The 21333-nt window shown below is 49.6% G+C and overlaps 1 protein-coding gene across 1 annotated transcript in view; it reads left to right on the top strand.

The window, feature by feature from the left end:
• The window catches only part of GTF3C1 (general transcription factor IIIC subunit 1), a 72000-nt gene that overhangs the window by 41357 nt on the left and 9310 nt on the right, over nt 1–21333 (top strand). The window contains 14 exon segments of the mRNA XM_036916874.2: nt 482–579; nt 1056–1152; nt 1270–1447; nt 4148–4286; nt 4675–4810; nt 5286–5367; nt 5490–5681; nt 7433–7590; nt 9423–9565; nt 11688–11769; nt 13455–13567; nt 15237–15299; nt 16055–16148; nt 19714–19886. Coding sequence (XP_036772769.2) covers nt 482–579; nt 1056–1152; nt 1270–1447; nt 4148–4286; nt 4675–4810; nt 5286–5367; nt 5490–5681; nt 7433–7590; nt 9423–9565; nt 11688–11769; nt 13455–13567; nt 15237–15299; nt 16055–16148; nt 19714–19886 — 1748 coding nt within the window.

The raw sequence follows: 21333 nt of genomic DNA, 5'->3' as shown, positions 1-21333 counted from the left end.
TAATTTATTTAATGAATACCTATTTTTGGATGTTTAACCATACAAATTTTCTTGGTATTATAAGTAACATGTCAATGAAAACCATTTGAAAGACATTTGTGGGCTGCTCCAAAATTTATTCTTTAGGCTAATGATAGAAGTAGAATCACTGGGTTCAAAGGGAATGAGCATTTTTCATCTTTTTCTTAAAATATAAATATATTTCTATATTGTCCCTCAGAAATGTTTTAGCAATTTGCATGCCCCCAGCAGTATAGGAGGGCACCTGTTTATTGCATCCAGCACTGTGGCAGATGGGCTGAAGGGAAGGGGTGGCAAAATGGATATCAGAGAAGTGGGAGGTCAGGTGGGGAGCACTGTCACTATGGGGCCAACGGGCATGTTCAGACTGCAGCACAGAAAGTAGTGGTGAGTGCTTTTCATGATTCTTGGAATTTGCCCTGACCTTGAGAGTGAGCTGAACCTGAAAATCACCTCCTAGGTGGACAACCTTGAGGACTTCCTGAACGACCCTTTGAAGAAGCACACGCTGATCCGCTTTCTCCCCAGGCCTGTTCGGCAGCAGCTTCTGTACAAGAGGTAAGTTCTCTGAAACAGATGCACAGTGGCTGAGGGTCCCAGCAGGCCCCTTCAAGTCAGGGTTCTGATAATTATTCACCAGGTTTCTGCTTGTCAGGTTATAAAGACAAAGTTTTCATTAATTTAGCCACCTGTGAGCCTTCTAGGTAAAGCACAGGGCAAATGCAATGTGGGCTGGTAGATTTTATTACTTGATTTCAAGGTTCTTTCAAAGTGAAATCTGCTGATTAAGCCTGCAAGTATTGGTTTTTCCCTTTTGCTACTTTTCTTTCTAAATCCAACCCCCAGTGTAAGATCAATGCTCCAATACTCTCAAGGAGTATTAGACTGGGGGTCCTGGATCTCATGCAGTGCAGGCCCAAGGCCAGACCTCCAGGACTACCAGGGAAAACAGGAGAGAATAAGCGAGTCGCATCCTTATGCCAGATGCAGACCCCTGAGGACCGCTCAGTGTGATTGGAACCCCTGTTTTCCAGACGCTACATTTTTTCTGTAGTGGAGAACCTTCAGAGGCTGTGCTACATGGGTCTGCTACAGTTTGGTCCCACGGAAAAGTTTCAGGATAAAGATCAGGTAAAATTCTTTAAGCCCAAATGAAGGGTGTTCTGACTGTTAAGCGCAGTTTCCAGACAGCTAACCTGACGTTGATCTGAAGTTCTCTTCTCACCCCATCCAATATCTCTCTTACAGGTCTTTATTTTCTTGAAGAAGAATGCGGTCATCATTGACACCACCATCTGTGACCCACATTACAACCTCGCCCACAGCAGCCGGCCTTTCGAAAGGCGTCTTTATGTCCTGAACTCAATGCAGGATGTGGAAAACTATTGGTTTGATCTGCAGTGTGTCTGCCTCAATACCCCTTTAGGTACTGTCTTGGCTGGACCTCATCTTCTTCCCTCCTTTCTGTGGGATAACTGGCATTTAGAGCCAGAATAGACTAGAGATCTGGTGGTTTTCAGACTGCTCCCCAGAGGCCTAGTGTCTTGGGAGCACCAATCTCCATGCCTCAGTTAACCAAGCAGCTCCACTTTGTCTTCAGTCATTTGCTCATTCAGTGGTGTTTATTGGATACTTTGTGTATGCCATTTCCTGTGCCCGGCCAAGAGTGGTGACACACACCCTACCCTGCCTTCATGAGACTCACATTCTCGTGAAGTCACACATACACACACCCAGACAGGTGTGGTGAGGGAAAACACGATGTGCTGAGGGTATTATAATGGCGTGGTCAGGAGCAGCCATTCTGAGGAGACATGTGAGCTGGGCTCTCACAGCTGAGGTGGAGCCAGCTGTGCCCAGGGCCAGAGAATAGCATTCCAGGCAGTGCCAACAGCAAGTGCAAAGGCCCCAAGTAGGGTGGGAGAAACAGAAGAGGAGGCCGAGACTAGAGACATAGGGAAGAGGCAGACTGGGAGCCTTGCAGGACATGGTAAAGATTTGGGGTTTGTTCTAAGAGTAGCAGGAAGCCATTGGGTGGTTGTGAGCAAGGAGTAGCAAGGTCTCTTAGGGTTTCCAAAGCTTGCCCAGGCTGCGTGTGTGGAGAGTGGCCCGAGGGGCCCAAGAGGAGAAGCAGGGAGGCAGATAGGGGCTGTGACCCATGCCCAGGGGAGCTATCTGCTGGCCATAGTGAAGAAGGGAGTGGGTGGGGAGGCATAGAAGAACTGACTAGACTGGCTGATGGGTTGGATGACCTGGGCCTCTGCTCACATCGTTTTCTGTCCCTGGAATGTGCCCTGGCCCACATTCACCTTGCAGATGGCCACTCCTGCTTCCCGTGTCAACTCTTGAGAAAGCCATTCCAGAATCTTTATTGTCATCTGATTTCATTCTGTCAATTCCTTGAGCACAGGAAATTTGGCTTCTGTCCCCAAAGTGCCTGATATACCGTCGATATCCCATAAACGTTTACTGAATGGATGATGGGTTTGTGGAATGCTGTAGACCAGCATACTGCCCCCTAAGTCAATTTCCATCTGGTCTTTTCTCGTCACATCTACTGGGAGAAAAAGGATGCTACATTCAGTTTGCACCTGGGAGAGGAATCCTATTCTCTTCCCACTGTCAGAGAGCTGGAAGATCATGTTACACTTGGATTTTTGCAGAGCAAAAGTCATATGTTTATTCGGTAGAATTGTTTAATGCCAGCAGGATAATGAGCACTTGTATTTAGAACCTTTAATGAGTCCAGACAAATTTTAGAGCAATGTGTTTCACAGAAGCCTCTGGCATTCAGCAGTGAGCTAGGCTTTTACCATTTAAGATTTTTAAAGTGCCCTAATTCCCCTGCATTTTATGCCTAGATAAAAATTTGTGAGCCAGTATGTTATTTGCACCAGAGTTTTTCAGACTTGACAGTCAGTGAATTTCCATCCCTTTTAGTGTTCATGAGCAGAAAAGGGGGAGGCTTAGAGTCTGTTAATCAGGCGTTGATTGCCTCTTTATCCAGTAAATAGTTGTGGGGGTGGGGGGCTTCTGCCCCAGGGATTGAGGGAGAAGCACCATATAACAAGAGGTGAGCATCCTTCTAAGCAGGGGCTCTTTGGACTGGAGTATGTCCAGTAAGCACTGGGGAGCCTGTTGAAAGGCAGTCACTGGGGATGGCCTCAATCTGCCTTTCCAACAAGCAGCATGGTGGCGCCCATGTGAAGCATTCATTGCCTTAAGTTCTCTTAAGTTCAGCTGTCCATTCAAATGCATGACCATGGGCAAGCTCCTTGTAACCTCCCTGAGCCTTAGTTTCTTCATTTCTAAACTGGGAGCACCGCCACCACCACCTTGTGGGGCTGAGGTGGAGCTTGAAGGAGATTCCTCATGTGAAGCTCCCACTGAGAGGTGCTGGGCGTGGGCTCCCCACTGCACCTCACCCCTGTCCAAACCAAGATCTGAGGTTGAGCATATTATGAGAGGGCCTGCAAGTTACCATAACCATCCTTTGCCTTACTCAAGCAACAGTTTTAATTTTTCATATTTTATATATTTGTATATTTTTATAAGAAATGAAATTTTCTTTTTTGTAGAATATGATGCCTGTAACTTCTTTATTATATTGTTGTACCTCTCAGGCACTCAGGAAACATTAGGCTGCTCCTGGAGCCCAGTGGGCCCAGGGAACTGTGACATTGCCTTGAGCACTCTGTTGGAATCCCTGCTCACCCAGACCCCTGTAGCCACAACCAAATGCAGACCCTTTCCCTTACTGCTTCCTCTGGGCTGGTGCCTAAGAAATGCACGGTTCCCCCCCAGGAAGGAAGGCACAAGGTTCCTCTGCTGTCCACTCCCTGAGCCTCTTTCATTCTGTGGTTCCAGCTTGCCTCCCCTCCTTAGTAGGTAGAGCTTAGCCTGAGTATAGGCCCTTTTCTCAGGGTCACCCCCAGGATTTACCTCTGACACCTATTATAAGGCTTTTGTTATGAAAGCTTCTTCCTGTCTCAGACCCTCTCCTCTGGTTGGGGGATCCTGGTCATAGAAAGGGAACCCACCCCTCTCTCACCACCTCGCAGCACCCGAGGCCTGCCCGTACCACAGCAGGAGGGGGCATCAGTGGACCTGCTGTTTGGTCTTCTAGGAGTGGTGCGCTACCCACGTGTCAGGAAGAGCAGCAGCCCAGATCGGAGTGATGAGGAGGGCAGTCTGCAGAAGGAGCAGGAGAGCGCCATCGACAAGCACAACCTGGAGCGCAAGTGTGCCATGATGGAGTATACCACGTGCGTCTCCGCCCCGCACCACGCTGGACCCACACACAGGGCCCTAGCGTCCTTGTCCTGTAGGCCCCGGCTCCTCTCTGTCAGACTTTTGGATGTCTGGCCGTAAAGGCCCAAGTCCCTGTACAAAGCCTGCAAATTGGTGGCAGTGGGCCACATCTGGTCCCAGCTATACCTTAGTTAGCCAATATATTGTTTAAAAAGTCAGTTGCTAAAATTCAAAAATGGGGAATTTTACGTGAAAATCTGGGGTTTTGACATGTTATTCACTTTTGCCTGTCAGATTTTTTCCAGGAAGGTACAGGTTAGTTACAAAGAATGCCCTCACCCACTCCAGGGCTCTCTCCAGTTCCCGAGGAAAGCTCTTTTTCTGTTTATTTCCCTTTCTCAGGGGGAGCCGTGAGGTGGTGGATGAAGGCTTGATTCCTGGAGATGGGCTGGGAGCTGCTGGGCTTGACTCTAGCTTCTATGGACACCTGAAGCGCAACTGGATCTGGACCAGCTATATCATCAACAAGGCCAGAAAGGTAGGCTTCCCAGGGCTGGGCTGGCACACCTGGCTGGCCACCCCGGGGCTGCTACCACTACTCAGCCTCCTCTCCCTTCCCCAGCTCAGTTTCTGAACTGGTAAAACCAGAACTCACCGGAGTCATAGATATTTGCCTCCATAGGTATTGAAGCCATGTCAGGCCCCTTAAATATCTGGCCTATTTGTCTTTCAGTGGATTCTAATTTATGCAATGCCACAGACAGGTATTCCTTTTCAAAGAAGGAAAAAAAGTCTGCTAGACAAAGGTCAGGCAGAAGGCGTGCACATGCCATCAGAAAGTGGCAGGGCAGAGGCCCCACCCTCTCAAGCAGCCCAGCTGTCTTCTCAGCCGTCAGAGTGCACTGTCCTCAGCCCCTTCCTCAGAGACGTGCACACCTCCCTGCACCCATTGCTCTGGGCTCTTGGGGATGCATGGAGCTCATCCTTCTTCCGGGGACATACTTGTCTTTCAGGAGAACACTTCTTCAGAGAATGGGCTCATGGTGAGGCTGCAGACATTCCTGTCCAAGCGCCCACTGCCTCTCAGTGCTGGAGGTATGTGTGCTGGGGCTTCACCTCAGAAACAGATGTGGACCAGCAGGACCATGGCACATGTATTGGCTTCTAGCCTTTGCTGAGTTTATCATGAAACATTTACGTCCTGTGATTATTTCTAGGCAGCAGCAGGTTGACTCTCTGGGGAGGGGAAGCCCGAGCAGGATCCGAGCTCTGTGCTGACAGGGAAGAGCAGTTTGAGCTTGACCGAGAGCCCACGCTGGACAGGAACCAGAGAGTGAGGGGTGGGAAAAACCAGAAGCGGAAGCGGCTGAAGAGGGACCCTGGAAAGAAGATCAAGAAGAAGAGAAAAGGTTTTGTGCTGGTCGTTTGCGTTTGCTGGGCCTTGTCTCTGCCTGAGCCTGCCCGGGGATGCGCAGCGTTCTCACAGCAGCCAGCCTGCTCTCAGGCTCGGCCTCCGCTCCCTCTCCGCTTGTGTGCTCCCTCTGTGTGGTTGCTGTTTTATTTTCCAAATCCAGCTGGCAGACTGAGAGATCCTTGAACTTCCTAAGTGGTTTCCCTCTGCTTTCTCTGTCTTTGTAGTTTAGAGAGCCTTTTAGCTGAAAAGCTTAATTTAAAACTCAAATTTCTCTCAGTTCAGTCTCAACTGAAAAAAACCTTAGCAAAATCATTAGCAAAACTCCACATCACAACTAGCCCAAATCCTATTATTCTTTTGGTTTGGCTTTTAATACCAGCATTTATGTTAATCAGGCCAGGGTGCAAAGTTAGGTTGTATGTTTAAATTACAGGCAAGGTGAGTCATTTAAGTGTGCAGAATCCCTTCAGTTCCCATGAGCCCCTGGAGCGTGAGCCTTTGAGATTGCCAGCTTGGATCCTTCATCTGGGCTGTATTTATGGTGAAGGAGAAGGAGGGCAGTGAGGAGGCCAGTGTCTATTCTATAGACCACTTTTGTACCATCTAAGTGGTCTATTTGTTTTGACAATAGTCAGATAGCTATAGCTCTTTGAAGTGAAAACAATGTTTAAACCGGAGCCTGTTTCCAGTGATTCAGTTGGCCGATGTTTGTAACAGATAGCCTTGCATCAGTTGAAATGGCCACTCAGTTTAGCCTCCCCAGGTATATGTAAGACTGATTTGGCTCACAAAGACCTGAATTCATTACAAGGCAAAATACGGTGGTGGTGGTGGTGTGGCTTTGAGTCCAGATGTTCTTGTCCCACTTCTCCTTTGGCCTTTATTTAGAATAGACTCACTAAACAGTCTTTTGGAATTGGCAGTAGCATTTGGTGTTTACCAGGTGAGACTGTCATCATTATCTCACTAGTGGGAGGAGATTTTGAAAACCCTCATGGTGAGGAGTTCGTGGTTCATATCCTCTCTCTGCTACTACTAGGCTGTGTAACTTTGGGCAGGTTGCTGTATCTTGCTGTGTTTCAGCTTCAGTTACAAGATGGAGATAATAACTGCATCCTTCTCACAGGGTTGTTGCAAAATGTTATTTTAATTTTAAGTTAATATATGTGAAAAGCTTAAAGCAGTGCCTGGCACATAGTAAATATTTCATAATGTTAGCAACTGTTGTTATTTTGGTAGTAGCTACTTTGTGCCAGCTGCTGCACTAAGTGTTTTATACTTAGTCTTGTTCAGCCCTCAAAGCAGTCCTGCAGGATGGGCCTTGTCCCCACCATGCACCTGAGTTTGCACAACATCTCCACGGTCACAAAGCAGCGGAATGGTAGGGGCCCACTCCTTCAGTGAACATGCTGTGTAAGCGTCTCCCTGAGCAGGCCCCCTAAGCTTCTGTGTGAGGCAGCTTCACGGGCTTGATGCCACAGTGGGAAGGACTGGAGATGGGCAGAGCCCTGCTCGTCACCATGAAATGTGACCAAAGAGAAGTGATGGAAGGGATAAAAAAGAAATCTGTCAGGCAGGGCTGAATCTTTGGTGGTTAGTTTATATGGCTTCTGATACAGTAAGATGCTGATAACTGATAGCCTGGTGTCACATCTTACTGGCAGGGTAGGGACCTTTCCTCTCTGCAGAGACAGCTCCAAACCAGTTGTTAGAGGCCCCCCTCCCTTCTCCCTGTGGTGTTCCTAGAAGAGCTCCCAGAAGAAAAAAGCAAACGGCTGCGTTACCACGATGAGGCTGACCAGAGCGCCCTGCAGAGGATGACCCGGCTGCGTGTCACCTGGTCCATGCAGGAAGACGGGCTGCTCATGCTCTGCCGAATTGCCAGCAATGTCCTCAACACCAAGGTATTCAGCCCTGCTCCCCTGCTCCTTCCCAGCCCGTGGCCAGCTGGTTTGCTGGGCCCTCTTGTTGGAAGCTTCCTTTCCTGTCTGACCTGCCCAGAGCCTCATCTCATCTATTCTGCTTGGCCACTAGGAAAGGCATTTCCCAGAATCCTACAAATTAATACCACTCCCTTTTTGCACTTCTTTGCAGCCTTCAGCAAACACACATAAACCTCTGCCTAGCTGCAGACAGAACAGCTCAGAGCTTGTTCTCTCTCTTCACCAGGAATCTAACCCTTTCCTGCTGCCCTCCTCCCACTCTCATCTGCCTGAAAAACTCCTATTTATTTTTCAGCATCTGCTTAGCATCTCAGGAAGGGCTTCATTAATCCTGCCAAATGGAAGTAATTACTATGTTCTCGCTGTGTCCCTTGGACATACACTTTTCATGCTGCGTCTGTTGCTTCTGGCACCACTTGGCCCACTGGAGTGGCTGCTCCTCAAGGCAAAGAGCCTTATTCATTTTCTAGCTGCAGCCCCTAGCATGGAGCCTACTTACCCAGCAGTCAGTCAGTCAGTCAGTGTTTGCTGAGTGAGTGTGGAGGGGGCTGGTGGCCCTGGCCTGGCTCTCCACCTACCCTGTGGTTCACTCCCCACCTTCCGTGCCACAGTTCCCCACACTTGCATGGCCTCCTGGCCTGTGTCCCTGAATCCCTGGCAAGTGGGGTGATACTTGCTCCCTGTTAAGCAAACTCTTCCTCTTTCCTCTGATGTCACTGCCTCCTGGAAGGTTCCACAGCCTGAGGCAGAGTTCATACTCCCCCACATTCCCCAGAACAGCCACACTGACTCCTAGTCTGTCATTTCTGCCCAATTTGTGCTGTTCTGATCTTCTGAGTTTGCAACAGGCATGCGGAGAGCGGTCCAGGGCAGATGCCCACTCAAGCTGGCTCACAGAAGCCAGCAGATGAGCTCTGCCATCATCTAGTCCAGGGTCCCTTCCAGACAGTAAGACCACCAGGGCATGAGCCCCATTCGTGCATCCTGCTCTCAACCATGCCAGCCAACAGGTCCTGTGCCCAGAACGCTCTTTGCCTGCAGACTCAGATCTCTTTTCTTGACCAGTTTTCCCAGATTCTCTCAACCCTTCGTTGCCTCCTAATTTCCAACCCAGTTCCCCTCCAAGGGGGACTCATGTTGCTGCCCCTAATAGTGCTCTTGCTTCTGCAGTGACTTTTGTATCGCAACTCTGATGCTCAGTGCAGATGATGGGGCAGGAGAGGCCTGCACATTCCAGGTCGGTGGGCTTTCAGCCCACTTGGTGGCACTTCGCCACATCCCTGGGGGCCCAAAGGAAATAACCTTGTCATCAAGTCCCTTCCTTATCTTGGCTCTGCCCTCCTGCCTGTATTGACTAAGACGGCCTCCTGATCTGCTAATCCAGTGTGTTCTCTGTCCCCTAATGCAACATACAAGCCCAACACACAGAGTGCTCCTGAGCATACATGTGTCCTTGAACCTTTAAACCGTCTAACATATTTATGTCCTCATAACCTCCCCTACAGCATACTGCCTTCCAGGCAGTATTACTCAACACCCTCCAAGCCTCTCTATCACTTGCCAGAAGACATCCTTTTTCCACTAGGCGTTGAGGATGTTGTCTTCTCTGCCAAGCACCTCACTCAATGCCTAGTAAATATGACTGAGTAAATGTGTTAGATGACAGACCACAGAGCAAAAAGGCACCACAGAACTTACCACCCCCTTGCCCCCCCCTCCATCCTTTATGCTAATGACCCATAGCATGGGCTCTGATGATACCGATTTTCTGTCTTGCCTTGTGTTTGATCCAGGTGAAGGGCCCATTTGTCCCCTGGCAGGTTGTGCGGGACATTTTGCACGCTACATTTGAAGAGTCTTTGGATAAAACATCTCATTCAGTTGGACGAAGAGCTCGCTACATAGTCAAAAATCCACAAGCCTATCTGAACTATAAGTAAGCCTTGTTTGACCTTTCATATCTCCAGGACAAGGGTATTCCAAGGCTTCGTGTTCATTCTTTATTCTTCCATCCCATTTGCTTAAGAGTCTGGTGTAAAGTCCAGATAGAGCTCCTGAGTTGTCCGCTAGCACAACAATACTCTGTCTAGGTGCTGGAGCTTGTTAGTGAGGTCACCTTGGATGTTTTGAGGGCTGGGCATGATTCTGGGCACTTTCACATGTAAGGTATTATTCAGACTTCAGGACAGCCTTGTGAAGTAGCTGCTATTCTTTCTAATGAAGAAATGGAGACTAAACAACAGCAGCATGTGTGAAAGCAGGAGCCTGTGCTGAGTTTCACTACTGTTTTTAGCACTCCAGGGCAGCTGTTGATGTTTCTGTGCTGGTGGCCCAGCATGTAGCTCCCCCCAGAAAGAAGCTAGACAAGACCAGGCATCCTTGCACCAAACGTGCCCAGCCAGTTTCTCAGCAGAGTCACATGTTCCGTCAGTGTTGCCTCTGTGGCCTGGTATGTGTAGGGGTGGCAGCAGGCCGGGAGCCCCACAGCTTCCTCTGTGTGAGTGTCTGTCGTCAGTGCAGCTCCCCCTCATCTCCTCCTCGCAAGGCCCCGGCATAAAGCCATCACCTGCCTCATCAGGCTCCTCCTTCAACTCCCTCCTCAGGAAGGGGCTTGAGTGGGGAGACCGGACACACCCAGTGGTGCGGGAGGTGTCCAAGTGCTCCAGCCAGCACAGGAGTGGGACCAGGAGGAGACCCGTAGCAGGGCTGGGAAGAGCCGCTTCTACCAACCGGTTACTCGGGCCGTGGGTCAGCAGGAGAGGCTGGCTCTGGGTTGATTCTGAGCCATGGGCTGCCTGCGGTCAGCCCAACTGTGGAGAGAAATGAGCCCTGCTCTGGATTATGGAGGAAGTGCAACTCTAGTCAGGGCTTCCCATCCTCCGTGCTACAGACATTTAAGGCCAGATAATTCTTTGTTTGGGGCTTTAGGATGTTTAGCAGCTTCCCTGGCCTCTTATGCAGTAGATGCCAGTAGCACACCACCCCCCACCCCGTGACAACTAAAAATGTCTCCGGATGTCCTCATGGGGCCAAATTGCCCCTATTGAGAATCAGTGGGTTGACACACCAAGAGCGCTTTCCTGTGTAAAGCCATTTGCCCCTGTGCATAGAATCTCAGACTTTTCTATCTGAAAGAGCTCTGATCACCTGGTCCAAACTCTTTTCTTCAGAGTAGAAACAGGCCCAGCGAGAGGATGCATGTTAGCCAGGGTGACAGTGAGCTGGCAGCGAAGTGAGATCTGGAACTTGGGCTTCCTGGCGCCTGCCCGGCACCCTTCCTCTTTGCCTCGTTGCAGCCTATGGAAGGGAACATGAGGAGCTGCAGGCTTAGTGGGCCTGGGTGTCTGTCCTTGCTGCAGCTCAGAGCCGTGGGACTGGGACAGGACATTTTTCCACTTGGAGGCTCTTTCTCTACTTGTGAACATGATGATACCAGCAGTAACCATACCTGCCCCAGGGGCCCTGACCCTTGGCCTGTGTGTGACCGTAGGGGCGCCTTCACCTCTGTGAGCCATAAAATTGAATGACCGTCTCTACCTTGTGAGCCATTTACAAAGGTTGAAGTGCCTGGCTTATAGGAACCTAGCAAACACTGGTTGTCTTTCCCTCTGTTTCCTTTTGGGCAAGTCAAGCCTTCCTTTTGGCCCCGAGAGATGAAGATTTGTTAGGTGGATGATCAGGGATTTGGAGCAGATTAGAGCTCTTAATAGTGCCTATATAATATTTTGAAATTTACAATATACTTTCACATAGACCATCTCATCTGGCCCTGCCCAAAACCCTGTGAGGGGCAGGCAGGTGGGGGTTAGTCCTCAGTTTACATGTGGCAGACAGGAGCTCAAGCTAAGGTGTAAAGTGTGAGCAATAACTGGCCAGACTTGAATCAGGTTTGGCAGACCCCAAATCCCTCGTTTTTAAAAGTAGTAACCACCCAAAATGTATATAAATAAATTGTACTTCATGGTTAGCCAAGGCCAGAAATGGTAGAACAGAAACCTAATGGTTCTACGTGTAGACATTATAGTTCCAGGCTTCATTTTTGTCTTCTTTTTCTGCAGGGTTTGCCTAGCTGAAGTCTACCAAGATAAGGCACTTGTTGGAGATTTCATGCATCGGAAAGGTGACTATGAAGACCCAAAGGTAGGCCCCGTGCCTTGTTGAGCACAGCTTGCCCTGACAGGAGGTGTTTCTAGGCTCTGGTCTGGGTCCCAGAGGGCCTCTGCCAGCCTTATAAAGGTGGACTTTTTTCCTCCTCATTTGGGAATCAACTTTTCAGTTCTTTGGCTTTGAACCCCCTTTCATATGCTCCGGCATCAGTGCTAAAGACAATTAGGATTTGATGTGCCACTTTGCATGGCTTCTGTGTCTTGGGCCTGTTCTGTCAAGAAAATAGGGCAGCTCTTCAGAAATTAGAAAGAGTGAGGCTTCCTAAGCTTGTGGATAGGGTATGAGTTCTCTTTGAGTTTTCTGTGGGTGGGACTGGGACGGTGACTGACTAGGAAGGAATCTGTCACCCCAGACCTAGACTCTGCTGCAACTCAGAGTCTGCTCATCCCTCGCTCGTTGCACTAATGCTGGACTCTACTGCCTATGTGTCAGGCCTTGCACCAGGCGAGGCCAGTGAAATGGAGACCCAGCCCTCCTCTGGGAGCCACAGGGCAGTGGGCAGGCAGAGCAGTAAATGGGCACCACAGAACCGTGCAGTCACCCTGAGAGAGGAGAGCATACCTGCCGAGGCTGAGGAGCATCAGCAGGGCTTTCCATGTAAGTGACAGAGGCTTTGCTGTTCCCATATGCTAGGAACCGGAGGTAGGCAGTCCTGTGTGGGTGCAACAAAGCAGAGATGTCACCAATGCCCAGGCACATTCTGTCACTTTACTCCCAGGCCCTAGTGGTCCATCCTCATGCCGGTTCCCTCATGGTTGCCACTTACCTGCTGGAGTTCAGTGCTCACACCAGGATCCCAGGACAGGAAGAAATGGGGAGAAGGGCTGCACTGGGCCCTCATATCAGGGAAGGGGCTCTTCCCAGAAGCCCCCGAGGTTGCTGTCATTGGCTTAGATCCAGCCTGATTCACAGGGGTGCCAGGCAGGCTACCTCCCTAAACCAAGGCAGGCTGGGTCTACTCCTTGGAAAGAATAGGAGACAGGAGTGGGCTGCCAGCAGCACCTACTGCAGAGGCTTCCAGAGGTGCCGGCACTGAACCAGGCTCCAGAGAGCTGGCCAGCCAGGCAAAGGCAGGCCCCATGGGATCAGCAGTGAGGTGCCTCAGGGAAGGGTAATTCATCCTGTGGTGGATGAAGGTATGACACTGGAGGGAGTGAGGCGGTGAGCAGACCGTGCTGTGACTGGGTCTGGACTGGGATAGTAGCAGTTCAGGTGTAGAGGAGGGGACCAATTTGGGGTCCATTGATGAGAGTGGGGGAGGAGAAAGACTGAGGCACACAGAGCAGCAGGAGGGTGGTGACGAGGGGGCACAGGCCTGCTGATGGTGGAGGCACTCTGTGGGCTTGAGGGACAGTGCAGGACCTGGTTGGGTCTTCCCGCTGGGCCTTGAGGGAGAGAACTGGGGATGCAGCAGGAGTGAGGGTGTCAGCATGCTCAGTGGCACTGGGTGCTCCAAATCCAGAGTGTGGTGGTGAGCATCTGTCACCTTCCCAGGTGGGCTCAGTGGGCCATGGATGCAGGAGGCAGAGGAGGCCCTACTCAGTCACCATTTCTGGGAGGTCACTGCATGGGAGTTGGTTACAGATCTTCCTTGATTCTTAGCAGAACCTCCCTTTAGGGAGAGAAGGGCTTAATGTCTCATTCTCTCATGTTGAAAGGTTTGTGCCAACGAGTTTAAAGAATTTGTGGAGAAGCTTAAAGAGAAGTTCAGTTCAGCCCTAAAGAACCCTAACCTTGAAATACCAGACACTCTCCAGGAGCTGTTTGCCAGGTGAGGTTCTGGGAAGGTTCTGTGTGATCCTCGTGAGGTAAGGGGAAGAAATCACAGTCCAGGACTGCCACGGGCATCTGCCTGGTGAGCAGTTCCACTTGGCCTTGCACCTAATCCTGTGTTCCTGCTGGGACCCCCTCGCCTCCTCTCACGGGAGACAAAAACCCGGGGGGCTGCTGCCACCCTCGGACCCAACAGGCACTCGGTTTTGTTCTCCTGTGGAGGCCCTGCTGCTGACTGAATTCAGGCTTTCTCAGGTGGTGGCTCCTTTTGCTGGGATTGTTCACATATGAGGAAACAGATATAAGTAACTTGCCCGAGGTTGCAAGGTGACAGTACTTGTGAAGCAGAGGGCCAGGATTTGAAGTCGGGTGACCTGACTCCAGAGTTCCCACCCTTTTCCCAACTTAGCCGCTGGGTGTCTGGAGAAGAACATCCTTGGGTCTGAGCACAGAACCTGTGAAATTTTTAAATTTTGAGTTCTGTGAACCAGGCCTGTTTCCACCACTGAATCCAGATGTGAGCCCCCTCTCTTCACCATCCTGACCAGACTGTCCTTCCAGTCACTGTATCTGTGATTTCCTTCCCATGGAGAAGATGCCCATCGGTCGGTTCCTGCCTGGGAGCTGCACGGTGCCTCTGCGGGCGGCCTTGTAGTGCAGGCGGCACTTGCATTCTTCTCTAGGCCTGGGGAGTTACTGGTGTCGTTTTCAGAGTGGACACTAGCTATTTTCTGTATTGTGGTTTTGTTTTTGCAGCAGAATGTTCCCAGAACTTCCAAATGGCATAGTTTATGCTCAGTTTTAAAGATGTTTCAAATGGCCTGTTTACCTATCTGTAATTTATATCCCCACATATTTTCAGTAAATTTATGGGACAACTTTGAGTTACAAAAGAAGACAGTTAAACACTGTTAAATGAGAGTTCACAAACTATCTAGGGGAAGGAAAAAGTTCAAGTTGTAGCAATTCAATGTAAAATTTGATTAGCTGTCTGGCCGGCCAGGCCAAAAAGAAAATAGCTTCCAAATATCTCCTTGCTTGACGAAAAATTGTTCACATGTTTTCCTGAAAAGGTACTTTTTCTCACTACTAAATTTTTGAAAGAATTTACTATTGCATAGATGAATTTTGACTTTAATTTTGTAGAAACCAAAGAAATGACTTACAAATAAATGACCATGTTTTTCAAAAAGTGAGTTCTTTGATTTGTTTTTATATTAAATTGCTTGATATGAAAACAATAAAACATTACATGAAGCTATAAAAATAGGGAAATAATATGTAATTCCAGCACCTAAAACAGCTATTCCTTCTTGGAGTATTTTCTTCCACTCTTCTTTCTTTGGTTTGTTTTTAATCATAATGAGCCCACAGTTTCATACCCTCCTCCCTTAGCATTAGCTCTCTGCCAGTTCATTTTCCCATGTTGCTATATAACTGTCAGTAAATGAACAGTCCTCATTTTCTCAGCTCTCATTTTTACAACATGCTCATTTGATGGACAAAACATATTTTCTCATTTTAATTTACATGTACGTTTGAATTTTAATGAGTTTAATATTTTCCCCAACATTTTAGCTGCCAAATGGCCATCCTGAGCAAGTATCTGCTCGGTTAGTGAAGTCCTGCTGTGTTTGTTCCAATGACAGGCTCTTTGCTTCTTACAGATACCGAGTTCTGGCAATTGGAGATGAAAAAGATCAAATCAGGAAAGAGGATGAACTTAACAGGTAAGTACTGAAATAATAAGTGCCTTTTCCTCAGCTGTTTGATTGGGTTGCCTACAGCCCAGCACCCAGCACAGGGGTCATTGAGACCAAATAGAGCCTGCCATCTGTTTTGGGGAATGAAATTTTAATGGAACACAGCCATGCCCATTCTCCGCATTGCCTAACCTGCTCTCATGCTATAACATCAGAGCTGAGTGATTGCACAGAGACCATATAGCCCATGAAGACCAAAGTATTTATTATCTGGCCCTTTACGGGAAGTTAGCTGGCCCCTGACCTCACATATTGGCCTTGCCTTGAGATGAGTTGGGGAAAGGGTTTGAACTGTCAGCCCATGAGCTTTCCAAGTAAAACTCTGATAAAAAGTTTAGCTTTTTTCTTTCCATCTTGGATAACTAATATTCAGTTTGATTTTAGCTTTGTATCTCTTGAGAAGGCTATTCTCTTTGGAGAAAAACTTGTTTGAAATTGAATGGAAAGAAAATGTAAGCACTAACTTTATTTGTTAGTTGTCATGTGAACCCATTTCCAGGTTATGTTAACCCTTACCTACCAGGCTGAAACATGTTTCCTGCAAAACCAACCAGTTAGAAAGGCTTAAAAACCATTGTTTGTTTTGGTTATGATTAGTCTTGGTGTTCATGTCACTTTTATGAGATTGAGAATTCTCTTTTAATGAGAACCAAATCCAGCCCAGGATGGGCAGTGCCCATGGCCCACAGCCGCATGTACTCTGCTGTCCTCCTTTCTTTCAGTGTGGATGACATACACTTTCTGGTGCTCCAGAACCTGATCCAGAGCACGCTGGCCCTCTCGGACAGTCAGATGAAGTCCTGCCAGTCATTTCAGGTGAGTGTTGGAGACCTCGCTGCAGCTTGCAGCAGGTCTCGTGTGTCGCCTGAGTGCTTACTGGAACGTAGTGATGCTTGACTGGGCTGAGCGAGGATGACAGGCAGGAAGGCAGGTCTCACTAAGACCCATGCTGAGCCTGGCAAGGTGGTGGGAGTGCACCCTTTTATAAGTATGGAAACTTGAGTTTCAGAGAAGGTAGAAAGCATGTGCCCAAGGTCACATAGCCCATCATCAAACCTGAGTGTTGGCTCCAAGCTCCAACAGAGAGATCCTAAGAGGGGCCTGCTCCTGAGCCAGGGCTTCCCTTGTTTTTAATGATCACATAAGTGTATTCCAAGTAGAAACTATTTACTTTCTGTATTTAATCTCTAAACCTAAAACTCAGCTCCTCTGGCTTACATTACCAAATCAGCCCAGTTTGGAACATGAACAAAGAAAATAAGAAAACAAAGGGCTGGTATGATTTCTAATTCCACTGGTGAATTTAGACAGTGACCCAAACCCTGGGTGCCTTAGAGTCCACTGGAGAGCTCTTTCAGTACACGGGCCCCCAGGTGCTGCCCCCGTAGATGGCAGTTAGGAGTAGAGGGGGTGGGTCCCTGACACGGTGTGCTGCCGTCTCCATGGAGCACCATGGGGACACACTGGCACAGACACAGCTTGGGCATTGCAGGGGTGTCCCAGGCAGTGCCTGTTACTTGGCCTAAGGGTGGGCAGGAGGCCCAAGACTGAGTGTGCTAATTCCATCTCTCTTGTTTTAATTCATCACCTTGAGGTGCATGTGCCTCCTGCAGTGACATCTGGGACCACCCAGGTGGAGGCCCCAGGCACCCCGCTCTTGCCACACTTCATGCCACATCATACTCTAAGCCTGCTTACTGCAGGAAACATGTGCATCTCAGTGTGGGAGGCTGGTAGTGCTGTCACGCCCCCACTGCCACCCCAGTGTTTGCAGATGAAGAGGGTGAAGCCTTGTCTGAGCAAGAAAATACAGAGAACAAGAGCGGAGCAGGGTGGAGTGGGGCAGAAGCCCCAGCTAGACTGCCCCCAGTCTGGCCTCCAGGTTATTTTGTTGGGCCCATATTTGTTTAAAAAGAAAAATTTCAAATTTATTGCCAACATGGTATATAAAATTCCCCATTTCCAACACTGCCTGTGGCCATGGAGTGGATCCTTCAGCTCCCCTGCCAGCAGAGGTTAGGGATGGACAGGACCTCAGGTATCAGTCTAGCCACGTGGCTCGCAGGAAAACCCAGTCCCAGCATTAATGGCAATAGCTGGGGCCCTTGCCGAGGCAGGGCTTGTCCCTGCTTCATGCTGCCAAATTTCCTTCCTCCAGATCAATTTTCAGGGGTGGGATGGTGCCGAAGGGCTAGTCACTGCCCCTGGCCTTCCCAGGGATGTGGGAATTGTGTTAGAAAGAGCAACTTGGCTACAGCAGGGAACGGGTACTTCTTAGTGACTCCCTTCCACCCAGCTGTGAGGACCAAGGCCATTAGGGATGAGGCCAGAGGCCACAGAGGATCCCACCAGGCGTCCCTGCAGCCCCAAGTGTCTGGGAAGTGCCCTGCAGGGAAGTGGGGCTGGAAGTCCTGAGCAGCCTAGGTGGCTGTGGTGGACTGTGTCTGTGACAGCCCAAATCTGTCCCTGCTCCCCCACTTGTGGTACAGGGCTGGGTGCTTCTGCCCGAGTCCACTCTAGCCAGTGGGTGTGGGGAATATGCCCATTCATTCAAACAGGAAAAAGCAAAGTCACAGAAGGTTTTTCACAAGAAGCCGATTCCAGCTTCCATGTCTCCTTGGGAGAAGGCATATGACATAACAGCCACCCGGCTTCTTTCCCTCTGCCCCATGCAGTGTCTCCCCATCAGCCTGGTGATCTCTGCACCCAGCACTGATGTAGAAGTGCTGCTTAGAGAAATCAGGGATGGTGTGCAGGCCTCAGAATGACAAGACCCAGTGTGTGTCCAGACCCCACGCTCCAGCTCTGGGAGACCTCCCCCATGCTGCCCCAGCACCTTGACTGACCACACTTTGGCTCCAGATCCCCATCTGTCAACAGTGGTGCAGTGGTCACTGGATTTGAGGACAAGGCCTTGTTCTCTTCTTGCTCCTGCACCTGCCTACCAGTGTGGCCTCAGAAGGTCACCTTTAGGTCCATGGGCCTCAGTCTCCTCTGTCACTTGTGGGCCTGGGAGGCACTATAGCAAAGAATCTTCCAAACCTGAAATTCTTAGACCACAGTTTTTCTTGGCCAGTGCTTTTGAGGAGACGGTCTAGTGGGAACTTCCCTGGAGGCTAGTGTATTCTAAGTGTTTGCTGTCAATTGGCTGAGTTTTTCAGAAAACTGGAGGAACAGAGGCCCTGCTAGCCCTGCAGTCCTCTGTCTGAGCTGCTCTTCCTCTGGGCAGAGTCCATATCCGTGAGCCATGGAGCCATGATGGTGTGGCGGGCAGAAGCCTCTGATGGGGGCCCAGACATCACCTCCTGTGCTTGCTCCATGCTGGGAGCCAGGAGCTGCCGAGGCAGCAGTCAGAGAGTTGCATCTGTGTTCTTGTTGGACTTCTATTCTGGTGGGAGAGACAGTGAATAAATGAGTGAGGTCATTTCAGGTAGATAGTCGAAACAGAGAAAATAAAGCACGTTAATACAATTGACTGCAGAGGAGCAAGGTGGAAAAGAAGCTGGTTTTTCAGGGAAAATATTTGAGTTAAGAGCTGAATGTTGAGAAGGTGTCAGCTGTGCAGAGATTTGTGGCAAGTGGCTCCCAAGAAATGGGTGTTGCAGATGCAGAAGGCCCAAGGTGGGAGTGCTGTGGCTTTTTCAAGAGGAAGAAGTCCAGTGAGGCTGAAGGGTGGTGAGCAAGAGGTGGAGGTATAGGAGGTAAGGCCAGGTGGTAGGCAGGGTCCTGCTCACAGGGTTCTTGTCAAGCACAGAAAGGACTGGCTGTCCTACCTGCAGAGAGAAGCCATTGGGGTTTTTGAGGTAGGAAAGGAACATGTGGTCTGATTGAGGCACAAAAGGATTACTTTGACCGCTTTGGCAAACAGCATTTGGGGGCAGGTACCATGTACAGAAGCAGGGAGAAGAGTTAGCTGGAAGCTATGGTGAGAAGCAGTGGTGTGGACTAGATGGTGGCAGTATAGACAGCATGCACCAGGTGTGTTTGGGAACGTATTTAGAGGTAGAGCCAACCAGACGTACTGAGGGGTTGGGCGAGAGGTAAGAGAAAGAGTGGTGTCAGAGAGGGTTCTTCACTGACTCCCAGCGTCTTTGCATCTGCAGAAATAGGCATGGGCACAGAACCTTCCTTTCTCTCCAGTTGCCTGTCTCCCTTTATGGTCTCTGAGGTGTGACAGGGTGGTGGGGTGAAGGCTGCTGGCTTCCTCCAGGCTGTCCCCCACCTCACCCCCAGGTATCCACCCTGACCTCCCAGCCCCTTGTCCCCATGTTTGTTACTTCCTCCATAGATGACCTGCTGTAGCTTCTGTGCATCCCCACATTCTGACTCTGACCCCTCTGCTGGCTAAAGAGCCTTGCTAACCACAACTGCTGTGTTGCAGACTTTCCGCCTATACCGAGAGTACAAGGACCAGGTTCTTGTGAAGGCCTTCATGGAGTGCCAGAAAAGGAGCTTGGTCAACCGGCGCCGGGTCAACCACACTCTGGGCCCTAAGAAAAACCGGGCTTTGCCCTTCGTGCCAATGTCCTACCAGTTGTCCCAGACCTACTACAGGTGAGCACCCGCTCAGGAGCCTTCAGCCTGGGCTGGGGAAAGGTGGGACCCCAGGTCAGAGGCTGAGCCACACTGTCTCTGCACAGAGTAGCACAGGGGAGTGGAAGTTAACAGGTCAGCCGACTTCATCAGAGCCCTGCATATGCAAGGGGCAGCTTTTGGGAACAAGGTTCCTCATCAACACCTGTCCTTCCTTATTTGGAAATAAGATTAATGCTTATAGTATTTTGTGTTGCATCACTTACCATTTCTGCAGGTAGTTTGTTTCCTTTTGTCATATCAAATTGGGTGAAATAAGTTTCTAATTTAATAATGAAATGGGCTGAAAGGACACTCTCCTGGGTAGGCATACCCTCAGTCCTTAATCCTCATGGCTTAGAGCTGCACCCAGCCACCAGTCTTGGAGGCTCACACACCTCATTTTGAAGCTGTCACCAGTGTTTTAGACTCACTTTGTGGTACACCCACAGTGGAGTGGTGGTTTGGTGTCGAGAGTCACCTCTGGAGCCTCTCCTGAAGGAGCGCTCCCCACAGCCAGGCCTCAGGGCAGCAGCGGGCATGGCTGGTCTCCGTTACATGCTTGGCACTGTGTGCCCGCAGCCTCCGAACCACATGCAGAGGAAGTCTGCTAAAATATTCCCAGGGGTTTCTCCCTGGCAGCCCTTTGCCTCGGCTGGCTTTCCCCTCTGCAGGCTCTTGTTGGTCCTTGGGTCTATGCTGAGGCTGCGTTCACAGAAAGACAAGTGTGAGGGGTGTTTTCTTTATTTCTTTTATCCATCTCTTTGCCGGTGACTCCAGACACTTGCTCCTTTCCTAAAGACCGAGCAACCCTCAGTCTCCTTCATCTTTTTGGGAAGCGGCCTTTTGTAATAAAATAAAAAAGCTGTGGCCTGGGAAGCAGGGGGTGTAGGGCCAAGTGCAGTCGGGCCATTTGCCCTTGAGCCATCATCCTCGTTTGTCAGCTGAGGGGCAGTGGTCAGCAGATCAGCAAGACCTACTAGGACCCTCCGACTGCCAAGGACCTTCTCTCTGTTGTCACAGAGTCATGGGGAGTCATACTTTTGACCATGACTTAACTCTGCAGCCACTTTGTGGAGACAGTGAGATAGATCATACCCATGTCCCCTCATCTCTGTATGGGTTCAGGGCTCGTGTAATGGTTATTGGAACAGACAGCACATTCATCTCCCCCAGTTTAGCGTCAGTTTACAGGCACACCTCATAGATGCTGCAGGTTTGGTTCCAGCCCACCACAGGGAAGCAGATATGACAGTAAAGCCACTCAGGTGAACTTTCTGATTTCCTAGTACGTGCATGTAAAAGGTAGGTTTACTGTCCTGTAGCCTATTAAGTGTGAAATAGCATCATGCCTAAAATAACAATGTATATACCTTAATTAAAAAATAATTTATTGCTAAACAGCACTAGCCTCTAAGCTTTCAGTGAG

Source organism: Manis pentadactyla, chromosome 10 (assembly GCF_030020395.1).
Source record: "Manis pentadactyla isolate mManPen7 chromosome 10, mManPen7.hap1, whole genome shotgun sequence".
NCBI classification, from domain to species: Eukaryota; Metazoa; Chordata; class Mammalia; order Pholidota; family Manidae; genus Manis; species Manis pentadactyla.
The sequence above is the reverse complement of the archived record's forward strand: the minus strand, read 5'-3'. Positions and strand labels throughout refer to the sequence as shown.